Source organism: Podarcis bocagei (assembly GCF_964188305.1).
Source record: "Podarcis bocagei genome assembly, chromosome: 10".
Classification (NCBI taxonomy): Eukaryota; Metazoa; Chordata; class Lepidosauria; order Squamata; family Lacertidae; genus Podarcis; species Podarcis bocagei.
In genome coordinates, this window is record NC_138135.1 from 32384965 (window position 1) to 32397299 (window position 12335).

At 47.2% G+C, this 12335-nt stretch overlaps 1 protein-coding gene across 1 annotated transcript; it reads right to left on the reverse strand.

The window, feature by feature from the left end:
* Positions 1 to 1846: 1846 nt before the first annotated feature.
* On the reverse strand, positions 1847 to 12063 carry SLC16A8 (solute carrier family 16 member 8). The gene is made up of 5 exons (XM_081211117.1): positions 11550 to 12063; positions 7576 to 7849; positions 5350 to 5493; positions 3742 to 4611; positions 1847 to 2776 (listed from the first exon to the last, which is right to left on the reverse strand). Exons 2-5 carry the CDS (start codon positions 7802 to 7804, stop codon positions 2391 to 2393), a joined length of 1629 nt encoding a protein of 542 aa, XP_081067243.1. The 5' UTR covers positions 7805 to 7849; positions 11550 to 12063; the 3' UTR covers positions 1847 to 2390.
* Between the last annotated feature and the right edge of the window lie 272 nt (positions 12064 to 12335).

Consider the following 12335-nt stretch of genomic DNA (forward strand, 5'->3'; position numbering starts at 1 on the left):
GGATCCATGGGCTTTTACCTCCCCTTTCCCAGGCAGCCTCCTTTATCGCTAGAGTCCCTTATCTTCCTCCTGGTCGCTTGCCAATCAGCTGCTCAGTGGCTTTGTTTCAACACCCCCTTCCCTCTTTCTAAAAAAACAACCATGATCTGCTTTTTGCCCCTGGGCAATTTGGCTCCAGGGCCCACGCATTCGCTCCATAAGACACACAGACATTTCCCCTTACTTATTAGGAGGAAAAAATTGTGTCCTATGGAGCGAAAAATATGGTAACTTCAGCTGCGTAAAGGACTGGCTGAATTTCCAGGATTGTCTGGAAATGAGTTGGAATCAGGCATGTTTAGGATGTTGTGGTAGCTGCTGCAGCAGCAGCAGAGATTGTGCCACATTATGCTGTTGTTTGGAGATGCAAATTAGTAGCACTGGGCTGCCAAGAATGAAGGACTTGTCTGTGACTGAATCTTTGGTGCAGTACAAGAATTAAGTTAGGCAATTGTTTTTTATTGGATCTATGATGTGTGTGTGCGTGTGTGCGTGTGTGCATGTGCACACACAAGCTTTCAATTTCCAAAGGGTAATTCTTCCAGTAGAATGGAAGGTAAAGCAAATTCTGAATTGGCATACAAAACAGCACAAATATAGGGCATTACTCATGTGTGCTTAGTATTTCTACCTCTGGCTATAGAAAGGCTACAAGCAGCCCTGCTGGGTAAAGAACCAAGGATAGATTTATGTATCAAAGGCAGGCTCAGAAGATGCACCCACTTTTTCTTAACCCCTGCCCAGACTCCTGTGACCATCTCATACCATGCAATAAAAGGAAAGGCTTTTTTGTTTATAGATGATGGATGCTGCTTAGTTTGGCCTCTTTCCAGCCACAAACCTTTCCCACCAGAGGAGGACAGTAGCACAGTGGGGCAGAGGCTTTGAAGTTAAAAGTAGCTAGAGCTACCCTGGCCTGCGGCAATCCCTGGCCAATGGACTAGGCTGGCCATACTGCAAAAAGAATAACAAGGTTTCTTTCCCTTTAGGAGCTTTGAAAGAGCGCAACAACCAACAGGTACCGTTTTCCCTGCTGTAGCAACACTGAAGAACTTTTACCTGCCGTAGAACACCTTAAAGGGACAGAAGCCCTGTTGTGGATAGAACGCTAAGGGTGCATTTTTTGCCAAAAAAAAATAGAAGGCATTTTCCTCTCATTAGGGCTACATTAGAGGGCTGAGCTAATGGCATGACTTACCTGAAATGTTTGCATTGAACATTTACTTGGCATGCCTGAAAGCGTAATCATTCTACCGTCTTCCATCCCTGTTTTAGGCCAGAGGGAAAACCCCTCTCTCGTTACACAGTCTGGTCTACATAGCAGCCACCTGAAGTCCACTTAGGACTGGTGGAAGTTTCTTTCTCCAACAGAAATGTGGCCAATAGTTGGCATCTCCTTAGCTACATACCTTCTCTCTCGTTGAAGATTTGGCACACAGCCAGTCTTTCAAAATGGATATATGACTTTCCGATCTATATGGTACTCCTCTCCCTATTCTACATACGGAAACTGTTAAAGGCTCTGCATGCAGAAGGTCGCAAGCTGACATCTCTAGGTAGAACTGGGAGAGACCTTGGTCTGAAACTCTGGAGAGCGGCTGCCAGTCAGTGCAGACAATACTGACTGAAGTGGACCCAAGAGTTTGACTCAGCATAAGGCAGCTTGCTATGTTCCTAATATGCTCTACACCTTTGACAAAACTGGGAAACCATGTCCAAGGGTAAGAATTACAATGTGATGGCCTCCTTTGCTGAGCTCTGGATTAGTAGAGGTAGCTTAGAAAAAGGTATCAAAGATAGACTGATCATTAAAATCTCCTAATTTAAGTGTTTGTCAGTACATGGGGGACAACCCCCCGCTGTGTTGAAAAGCATTACATAATTCTGCAAGCCATTCAGGGGAGCCCTGTGGCTTGTATTCCTTCAAATTTCCATTCACAGTATAGTGGAACCTCGGTTTTCGAACTTAATCTGTTCCGGAAAACCATTTGACTTCCGAAACATTTGAAAACCGAAGCATGCATTTCCGGAAGCAATTACGTCTGGAAAACTCAATGCGGAAACCACATAGCATATTCAGCTTCCAAAAAGCATTAAAAAATGGAAGCATTTACTTCCAGGTTCTCAGCATTCAAAAGCTGAAACGTTCGACTTCTGAGATGCTCAAAAACCAAGGTACCACTGTACCATTGCGCCTTTACACATATAAACATCACTATTCTTGAGACTCGGTCTATCTCATCCCAGCATCCAGAAACATCAGTTTTCCATATACGCTCCTCCTTAGGCTGGACCAGACCCCATACAATAGCAACATTGTCTCTTGTTCATCAAAGCTGAGCTCCACATCGCTAAAAACTGTCTCTTTCCACTGTCTGGTCAGCACCGCAGCCCCCCGGTACCAAAGCTACACCCTCCCCTTCCGGCCTGCCAGCTCCATCCACATTCCTGTTCTCTGCAATGTGGTTCACTGCATCACCCCCTGCATTGTTAATGTTACGGGAGAGGTGGTGATTGTCTCCAGGGTGATCCTCTGCTTCCGGGACATCTGATTCTGCTTCCTCTGTTTCACTGCCACCTCCGCCTGCAGGAGGGTTCTCTGGCTGAGAGTTCTTCTTTTCCTTCCGGCTCAGGCAGCAGTAAGAAGCCACAGCCAGGAACAGAGACGACAACACAACCTCTGAGCCAGCCAGGTAGAAGATAACCTCGTATTTCTTGAGCGCATCCACCAATCGTCCTGGGATTTTTTAAAAAGAGAAACAGAGAGAACATAGCATATCTGTATTATAGCAACCTCCCACAATTTCATGTTGATGCCATATGAAAGCACTTCCTCAGAAACTGGAATCTGTGCTGCTTGAAAGCTCACAAAATGTAGACATCAAGGCAGAAAATGGTACCCACAGTCAGTATATTTTCCCCTCTCCTTAGTTCCATGCATTCCCCTGCCTGGTCACTGAAGCAGCAGAGATGGTAGGATACAACTATGGAAGGAACAGGATGAGCAAGTTGTTTCTTTAAGGCAGGGGTAGCTGACTTGTGGCTTCCCAGTGGCACACAATGATGGAAACTGCCATCCAACAACATCTCGAGGGCCACATGTTATCCACCCCAACTTGGTTTGGAAGTGAATCTGGGCTGGCCTGTACGCACACATCTCACAAGCCTCACTTCTAAGTCTTACTCCCCCAAGTTTCTAGTGCTTAACTCTGTTCTCATTGCTGCTTCAGTTAATGGTGATGTTAGGTAGCCCCTAGGGCTAGCAGGAAGAGGGACCGTGTGCTTGTGGAAGAAAAGCAACAAAGGGAGAGTGATGCTGAGGGTTGCAAAGGTAGAGATCAGGGTCCTTGGGCCACCCTGGAACAACACACTTGGTCTTGGGCTAGCCCTTATTTCAGCCTAACCTACCTTAAAGGATTGTTGTGCAAATAAAATGGGAGACGATCAGGCATGAACTCCCTAGAAGAAGAAGTGAGCTAAAAATTTAATAAAAACTAAACCCCCAAACCCTGGCTCCTAACCACAAATATACTGAGACTCATCAGTGGGATGGGATAGCTTTCTGCACATGTTCAAATACACCCTCCTCTTTATTATTACTTTTATGAATTTTTTGTCTTGGGGTTGGGCTCTTTCATGGAAGCCCCACCCGCAATTAAGCTCTGCAGAAATGAGTGCAGGTAACAGGTGCCCAAGACTTACCTGCAGAGGGTGGTCCGATGAGCACAGCAAAGGCCTCAATGAGCAGCACAAGCCCGATGGCGCTGGAGAACTTCTGGGACCCAATGATGGCCATGAGCACTTCAAACTGCAGGGCCCCCACCATCCCATAGGAGATGCCAAAGAAAATGCAGAAAATGACAAGGGCCGTGTAATCGGTGGCCCTGGCGCTGAAGATATCTGTCAAGCCATTGAAGAGCATAGCGAAGCTGAACAAGTAGGTCACGTGGGGCCGCACCCGCTTCAGCCCAGCAAGCACCCCACAGGATGGGCGGGCAAAGATGTCTATGAAACCAATGATGGACAGGAGGAAAGCGGCCTCTTTGTCTGGCACTCCTGAGTCTTTGGCATAGTTGACTAGCAATATGGTGGGCACAAAGAGACCTAAGACCATGATGAACTTGGCAATGGCGTAAATGACGAAACCCCGGTTTTTAAAGATGGAAAAATCCAACAGCTTCTTCCCTTTCTTGGGCTTCTTCTTCTTCTTGGCTTTATTTGACTTCTTGGCGCTCTCCGCGGTGCTGACGGCCTCTTCAGCCCTTCCTCCCATGGGCAGCATTTCTTTGGCTTCATACTTGTCCTGGGCTTCCTCTCCTTTCTTCTTCCTGTTCAGCTCCAGGGGTCTCATGACTGCTCCGCAGGTGCAGCAGTTAAGCAGGAGCCCCCCCATGATGAGGAATCCCCCTCGCCAGCCAAACTTCTCCAGCAAGACTTGGCCCAGTGGAGAGAGGGCGGAAAGGAAGACGGGACTCCCAGCCGCAGCGAGCCCATTGGCAAGAGGTCTGCGCTTGTCAAAGTAGGACCCTAACATGATCAGAGAAGGCTGAAAGTTCAGAGCCATGCCTAAACCTGTGGGGTATAAAGGCATTTGTCAGTAATAGGTGAGAAAATATGATTGTGGCTTTAAGAGATGTACAGTGGTACCTCGGGTTACAGACACTTCAGGTTACGTGATTTCGGGTTACGCACTGCGCCAAACCCGGAAATACTGGAACGGGTTACTTCCGGGTTTCGGCACTCATGCATGCGAAGAGGCACTAAATTGTGCTTTGCGCATGCGCAGAAGCACCAGATCTCGACCTGCACATGCGCAGACGTGGCACTGCGGGTTGCGAACGGTGCGGATTGCAAACGTGCTTCCAGCACGGATCACGTTTGTAACCCAAGGCTCCACTGTATAGGTTTCAAGATCCTGGTATATCAGCTTTACTGAGATCCCCACTGCACAGCCAATTCCTGACTATAGAATTCATCCATGCAATTTATAACACTTCAGAGTTATTTCAGACTATTATTTGAAGTTATATGTCATGAAGACAGTACCTCTTGATTGGGCTCCACTCAATCACAGAATTTGCAAAGCAAACACAGAAGCCTAGCTGATATCACCAATAATGCTCACACGTACCCCAAAGGAGCCCAAAAGGTGCATTTAGCATCACGTGTGTGAAAATGCTGCGAGCATCATGTTCTTTCCTCCCTTTTGAACTTTCACACCACTCTGACAATTTCTCAGGGCATCTCTCACTTCCAGATGCATTCCCACATGGCACTGCTTTCCATCCAGCCCCCTTGCCCAACGCTAACCTGTCAGCACACCAGCCGTCAGGTACAGCTCAATAATGTTGGTGGTGAAGGAGGCTAGAATCATCCCAGAGGAAGCCAGGAGCCCCCCAACTAGCATCACAGGCCGGCACCCAAACTGGTTCACCAAAATGCTGCTCACAGGCCCTGCAGAGAATCAAAGAAACAAGAAAGGGAGGAAAGGCCTGGGTTAAATAAAAAGGGGAGGAAAAAGCGAAGCAACGTGTGATTTCCTGTCACCATGTGATTGGCTGCATTATTATGAATAGAAGAAACATCTGCCATCCTTAAGAACAAGGGTGGAGGAACTTTTTTTCCCTGTTGAAGGTGACATTCCCTTGTGAGTAATCTGTTGTGAGCCACATGCCAGTGCTGGGCAGGGGCAGATCAAATGCTGGTGTAGTTTTCAGCACTACAGGATTATCTAGCTCGCTCTCTAGGCCACTACATAGGGACACGGGTGGCGCTGTGGTCTAAACCACTGAGCCTCTTGGGCTTGCCAATCAGAAGGTTGGCGGGGTGAGCTCCCGTTGTTCTGTCCCAACTCCTGCCTACCTAGCAGTTCGAAAGCACACCAGCGCAAGTAGATAAATAGGTACCACTGTAGTGGGAAGGTAAACGGTGTTTCCGTGCGCTCTGGTTTCCGCCACAGTGTCCTGTTGCACCAGAAGCAGTTTAGTCATGTTGGCCACATGTCCCGGAAAGCTGCCTGTGGACAAATGCCGGCTCCCTCAGCCTGAAAGTGAGATGAGTGCCACACCCCATAGTTGCCTTTGACTGGACTTAACCGTCCAAGTGTCCTTTAACTTTTTTGCCTTTATCTAGGCCACCACAGCTCTCTCCCTGCTTTCTTCTCTCTTTCCATCTCTCCATCCATTTCAGGTTTCTCCCTCAGTCCCTCCTCCATAAACACAGCTCCAAAGTGATTGAAGAAGAGTTTGAATTTGATATCCCGCTTTATCACTACCCAAAGGAGTCTCAAAGCGGCTAACATTCTCCTTTCCCTTCCTCCCCCACAACAAACACTCTGTGAGGTGAGTGGGGCTGAGAGACTTCAAAGAAGTGTGACTAGCCCAAGGTCACCCAGCAGCTGCATGTGGAGGAGCGGAGACACGAACCCGATTCACCAGAATACGAGTCTATCACTCTTAACCACTACACCACACTGGATTTTCAGGGAGATTGCCCCAACCGTCTCAGCTCCTTCCGCTTCCTTTTTCTCCTCCCTCTGGGGTCTCCCACTGCCAACACACACACACAGTGTGCTGAAAGACTCCTAGGCTCGTCATGTGGCTGCTGCATTTCCTTCTCCTCTCTACATACAGTATACTGAAGAGAAAGTGATTCCCAGAGGGGTGGTCCAGGAGTAGGCAAGAGTAGGCACACAACATCCACAGGGCCATATGCCATAGGTCCTGTGGTACCAATCAGGGTGGGCAGAATCTGTCAGAGGAGGAAGAAGAAGATAGTCCCAATGATGGAGATGGGGGAAGCCTGAGTAGCAAGTTGGGAGAGGTCTTAGCTCTGGGATTGCTGGACATCATATAAGGGGGTAGAGAACCATGTGGGCCAGTAAGGTTTTCATGATAGTTGGAGAGACTGGCGTCTAGTCATTGGGGCAGCTGAACTAGAGGTGGAAGGGAACTGGTCAAACAGACTTAATCTTGTTGTTGTGGATGCACTGTCATCTGCACCAGCACAAACAGACCCAGCCCACTCCCCAAATCGCACCGTCGCAAGCTCAGTCATCTTGCTTGGGAGAAGAACTGCATGAATGTCTGGAAGATGCTCTCTGGCACTGTTATACTTCATAGGCAAACAGGAAAGTAGCCTTGCACCTCAGACTTCTGACTGCTGGCTTTTTGGCTGCAAGCCTTTTGTTCTCTGCCCCAGCCATTGGCATTGCAATGTGCAAAGCAATGTCAAAGAATGCTTGCCAACATTCAACCACAGCAACACAAGAAAGTTTACTCAATTAGTTATTTGCTTTCCCGCCCTCCAGATCTGGGGGCCAGAAATGCTGTGGACTGCAGGGGTCTGGGGCACCAGGGCAGCTGAAGTTATAGGAATCCAGGAGGGGAGCTGGGTGAAAGCTCACTCTGCTCAGAAGAGAGGCCACTCACAATAAATCAGTGAGATCCTTGGCTAGATCTTTGCTTTCATGGCTGTGTACATTTTATCAGCACAGACAAGGAAGTGTTTCATGGGACAGAGTCGTGGGATCCTTACCTGTTCCATACAACATAGCCAGCATGATAGATGAGATCCAAGCTGTGTCACTATAGCCCACATGGAAGTCATGCATCAGCTCCTTGAAATATATGCTCACTGCCTTTGGAAAGGCATAGGAAAAGCCAGTGATGACAAAGCAACCAAACAGTATTATCCAGCCCCAGCCACCATCTGGAGGCTTTGCTCTTTCTGGCAGGTGGCCGTCCTCAGCATGGCCTTTCCCCATTGGTCAACCAGGGGAGGAACCCAAAGGCGAGCGAGATGAGTTGTGCTGCAGGAACAGAAGAGAACAGAGGATGCAGATACAGACAAGCAGCTCCCATTGTCTCCCTTCAGCCTCGTTTCTGTTCATGTGCTTCCCCTCCCTCTTTAAATCTGAAGTAGGGCAATAACTATGTCTGAAGGCAAACTCATGCTAACAGTGCTGCTCAACAAGGCAATAGCTGCAGTAAATAAATACTGTGGCATCAAAATGCAGCGTAAAGCAATGGGAACTAAGGACGATTAATTAAGAGTAAAATGCAACTGAAACACAATTTAAAATTCAGTTCAGATGTAAGAGGCCCAGTTTGTGAAACAAGTTGCTTGAAAGGCCTGGGTGAGTAAAAGGATACTTCCCCTTTCTCTGAAAATCCATAAAGGTGGGACCAGCCTAACCTCTCTGAGAAGGCTATACCATAACTGGGGTACCACTACTGAAAGGGGCCTCTTCCTGTTCCTTACCCACTTGGCTTCATTTGCAGGATCACTCAGAACAGGGCCTCTGAAGCAGATCTTAATATTCAGTCAGTATATAAGGGGAAAGTCACTCTTTCAGGGAATCTGGTCTCAAGCCACTTAGGTTTAAATCTCAATTCAACATCAATAATACAACCAAAAACCAATGAATTGTTGTATAACATATAGGACCTCTTCAATTTTTTGAGGGAGCTGGGTATGTTTAGCCTGAGAGGAGATATGATAGCCATCTTCAAATATCTCAAGCCTGTTTTCTTCTGCTCTGGAAGGTAGGGCTTGATCCAGTGGACTCAATTAACAAGAAAGGAGATTCTGACTAAACCTCAGAAGGAACTTTCTGACGGTAAGAGCTGTTCAACAGTGGAATGGACTTCCTCATGAGGTGGTGGACTCTCCTTCATTGGAAGTTTTTAAGCAGAGGTTAGATGGCCATCTGTCATGGATGCTTTAGCTGAGATTCCTGCATTGCAGGAGGTTGGAATAGATGGGCCTCAGGGTCCCTTCTAACTCTACATTTCTATGATTCTATAATACTTTCAAGGAAACAGCAAGAAGCAAAGAACTGGCATTTCTGGCACAGCTACTTCCTCTGGACAGTTAGGAGACATAGCAACGTATCTCCAGCTTGGAGCCGGAATATCTAGGCTCTGACACTTTCTCTTTCCCCCTTGAGTTTATTCCCCTCTGGTCCTTGGATTTCCTCTCCCACTCTTTGTCTAGCTTTAAATGTTAAAGTACCATGATCTGTGGTGTGATTAAAAACCATTAATACCATCTTTTGCTGAAGGCTCTGCATGCTGCTGTAATGCAGAAAACAATGGCCCCTTCTTCTGAAAGACCTTAAACGCAGACAAATAGGCCAAAAGTTGTGACCAAGAGCACAAATTAAGCAATTATTGTGTGAGTGCATGCCAGACAGATTATTTGCCTGTGTGCAATTGCTATGGTTGAGTACAAAAGTGTGGGTGTAAACAGGGGATTGGAAGGGGGCAGTGGAGGTGTCTCAAAGCCTTAAGCTGGTCAAGAATGTCTATGTAAGTTTGCTACCCCCTCCGCAAGTTTTCCAGTGCAACAACACATGACCTTTATGATACTGAGCATGCTGGCAATGGGGAGGTTATTATAGCATTAGCATCAGGAGGCCATGCTGCCAAATCCTGTGGCGTTTCATTGGCTGTGGCAACACCAACAGTGTATCACAGTACCGTAACTACCGTGGTACCTTATCTGTACCCAAGAGGGAGATGTGTACAGCTTATGCCCATTGCAGGGGAACTCCAGGTACTTCCCAGGCACTGGGCTGCCCCAGCACCTGTGGGATCAGCACTGGGCAAGTGCTCTTATGCTACGTTATCTCTGGGGTTATAAGAAGCCATATTTCCCACTTCACTCTCTATTTATCGCATGCAGCTGTGTTTCCATTCTGTTGCAGTTCGTCTTCCACCTATCATGACGTTATTCAGCTCACTGTCCACTACGGTGAAATTAAGTAACTCACGTAATTTATGTAACTAATTACATTTTTTGGTAATTACATTAGCATTGCATTATTCCACCCTATTCACTTCAGTGCAAAGGAAATAGAATGCGAATGGAGGGACGGGGAAACCTAACACCTGCAGTCTGAAAGCACCAGCAGCAGCCAATGCTGATCATATTCCTGGGATTTAATTCCATTCTGGACATGGGACAAATAGTAAGTAAGCATGGGCAATTTCTGCTCTAGTTTCCATTTTTCGCTAGAAATCTCTGGCATCCCAAGTTGTTTCTGGAGGAGAGCCAACACAGCAATACTGATAGAAGCTGCTGCACTGGGACTGGTTTCTGCACTAGATGTCAATTTAATGCTCAGGGCCAGTCCTACCATGAGGCAGAGTGAGGCAGCCACCTCAGGCAGCAAATGTTGATGAGCAGGAAAGAACTGTGTGTGCCTTGTGGCATGCCCTGCACTCTCTAAGCTACAGGTGCCATCTTGTCTTTTGCTTCAGGCAGCCAAATGTATTGGGCCAACCCGGAGGACACTTGTGCATTTTTGCTGTCATGCAAATGATTCAGCAGGGTGGATCCTTTTGCAATGATGTTTTGTAGACCATATTCATGGCAGTTAATACATTATAGTTGCCACACACAAAATTTTCAGTGGCACAATAAAAAAGCACTTGAGCTGCAAAGTTATCCGCTCCACACAAATAACTCGCTGTATTGTGAGCCATCATTTAAAATGGCCTTTGCATGGGATCTATAACATGCAAACCAGGAGTGGGGAAACTATGGACCAGATGTTCCTGGACTCCAACTCCCATCATCCATCGCCACTGACATGCTGGCTGGGGCCGATGGGAGTTGGAGTCCGACAACGTCTGGAGGGCCAAAGGTTCCCCAGACCTGATATAAATCTGCCTTAGAAGCTTGTTTACCCCCCTTTCTCTCAGTTTTGCTGGCCTTCATGGATATAGAGACAGGCTTCCACTTTACTTATAAATTGCCTCAGTCTGAAGGCTCCAGGAATATAAAAATAAGCAACACCTAACACCTGGGCAGCAGACTGAACTGGCACAAAAATCACCAGGTAACAGTCTTCCCCGTTTTGTATGTCTGCTTAAATTATGGTAATTATTTCCACATATGCATATATACATATAGCTCTGCGCATGCCATTTTTCATGCAGATTGGTGTCCTCTTTCGTCATCTTCTTCTTCTTGTTGTTGTTGATGTGTCTCCTCTTTTTTTTTTTTTTTGGCCACTCTGTCTTAGCCAGAGGCCTACATGTACATATCTATAGAGAGCATGTACATGCACACAGTCTGGCAGAAAAATAATCAGACTCCACGGGAGCAGAGATTTCCCTTCAGGTCCAGTAATCAATATGGCTCATATGCGCTCTTTTTAAAACAAGCCAAGACAACATAACCCAAGACACAAGGTTCTGCAAAATAAGGGACTCAACACAAACTCCAAATTTCGTTGCAAGACCCGGGAGGCCAGTTCCTGGGATCCCCAAACCTAAAACAGCAGAGACTCTCCACCTGCATGCACAAGCAGCACAAAGGAAAGCATCCAGGGCAAATTAACTTAGTCTTTAAGAGCATCCCTTGCTCAGTATGTTATGACACCAGTATTCATCCTGAATTGAAACCAGTTGAGCATCCTCCTTGGGTCACTAATTCCCAACGCATATAACAATGCTAACACCTGACATACAAAATAGCATGCTCCATATTAAAATACAGACCTTGGGTGGGCTGTGCCTTCCCTTTCACTTTTTGACTTCCAAGGAGACAGATCCAAGGAGTGCTTCCTGGTGCCTAGGGCTAGTGTGAAGAAGGACGGGACAACCTTTCAGAACTCACTCCATGACAGGCATCCAATGAGAACCCCTGGAAGAAGCCTTCTGATTTCTTGCATCCTTCTTCCTAGCCAGCAAAAACCTCAGCTCTCAAAGATCCCGAAAGCCTGGTGCAGATGGGGTCTTCTTGTGGTGATCAATAGCTGCTTCCAGGCCCTCCTCCAGAGTCCCCTTGGCTCTGCGAAGCCTGCAGCTCAAGCACCAAAGTGTTTACAGCATGGATGTGGGTCAGCAGCTGCTTATGTTTTAAAGTCGCTAAAGAATCATAGGTTGCTGATCTAGCAGAAAGAAACCACTTCTCCACTTTTAAGAGGCTTTCCCAGCCAATGGGAAGGAGCAGAGCCGGCATGCCTGGGCCACAATCCCCCATTAATCCAGCTTCTCCAAAGTGAGAGGTAGCTGGGAGAGGGCAAGAGTCTTTAAGCTTCCTCCCTCTCTGCTCTTGAGGTTTTCCTGCAGGGTTTGAGGAGGGGAGGGCATTGGTTCTGGCTCCCGAGACCAGGGCAGCCTTATGGGACATAATAAAGCTGCAGGAATGATGCTGGAAGGATGCCATCATAGGGCATGACACTGACAAGACACAATCTCAGAGCAGGGAACATGCAGAGGTCAAGATGAACATCCCAGGGAGCCTCATGCTTCTACATTGTCCTATGACAAGCAGTCGTGTTC

What these genes read in the sequence shown, in the direction of transcription:
- SLC16A8 (XM_081211117.1), bottom strand. Translation starts at nt 7,804, where the DNA reads ATGGGGAAAGGCCATGCTGAGGACGGCCACCTGCCAGAAAGAGCAAAG. An exon ending in GGCTATGTTGTATGGAACAG is followed by an intron (nt 5,494 to 7,575) that starts GTAAGGATCCCA and finishes GATTCTCTGCAG; the next exon opens with GGCCTGTGAGCAGCATTTTG. An exon ending in GACGGCTGGTGTGCTGACAG is followed by an intron (nt 4,612 to 5,349) that starts GTTAGCGTTGGG and finishes TATACCCCACAG; the next exon opens with GTTTAGGCATGGCTCTGAAC.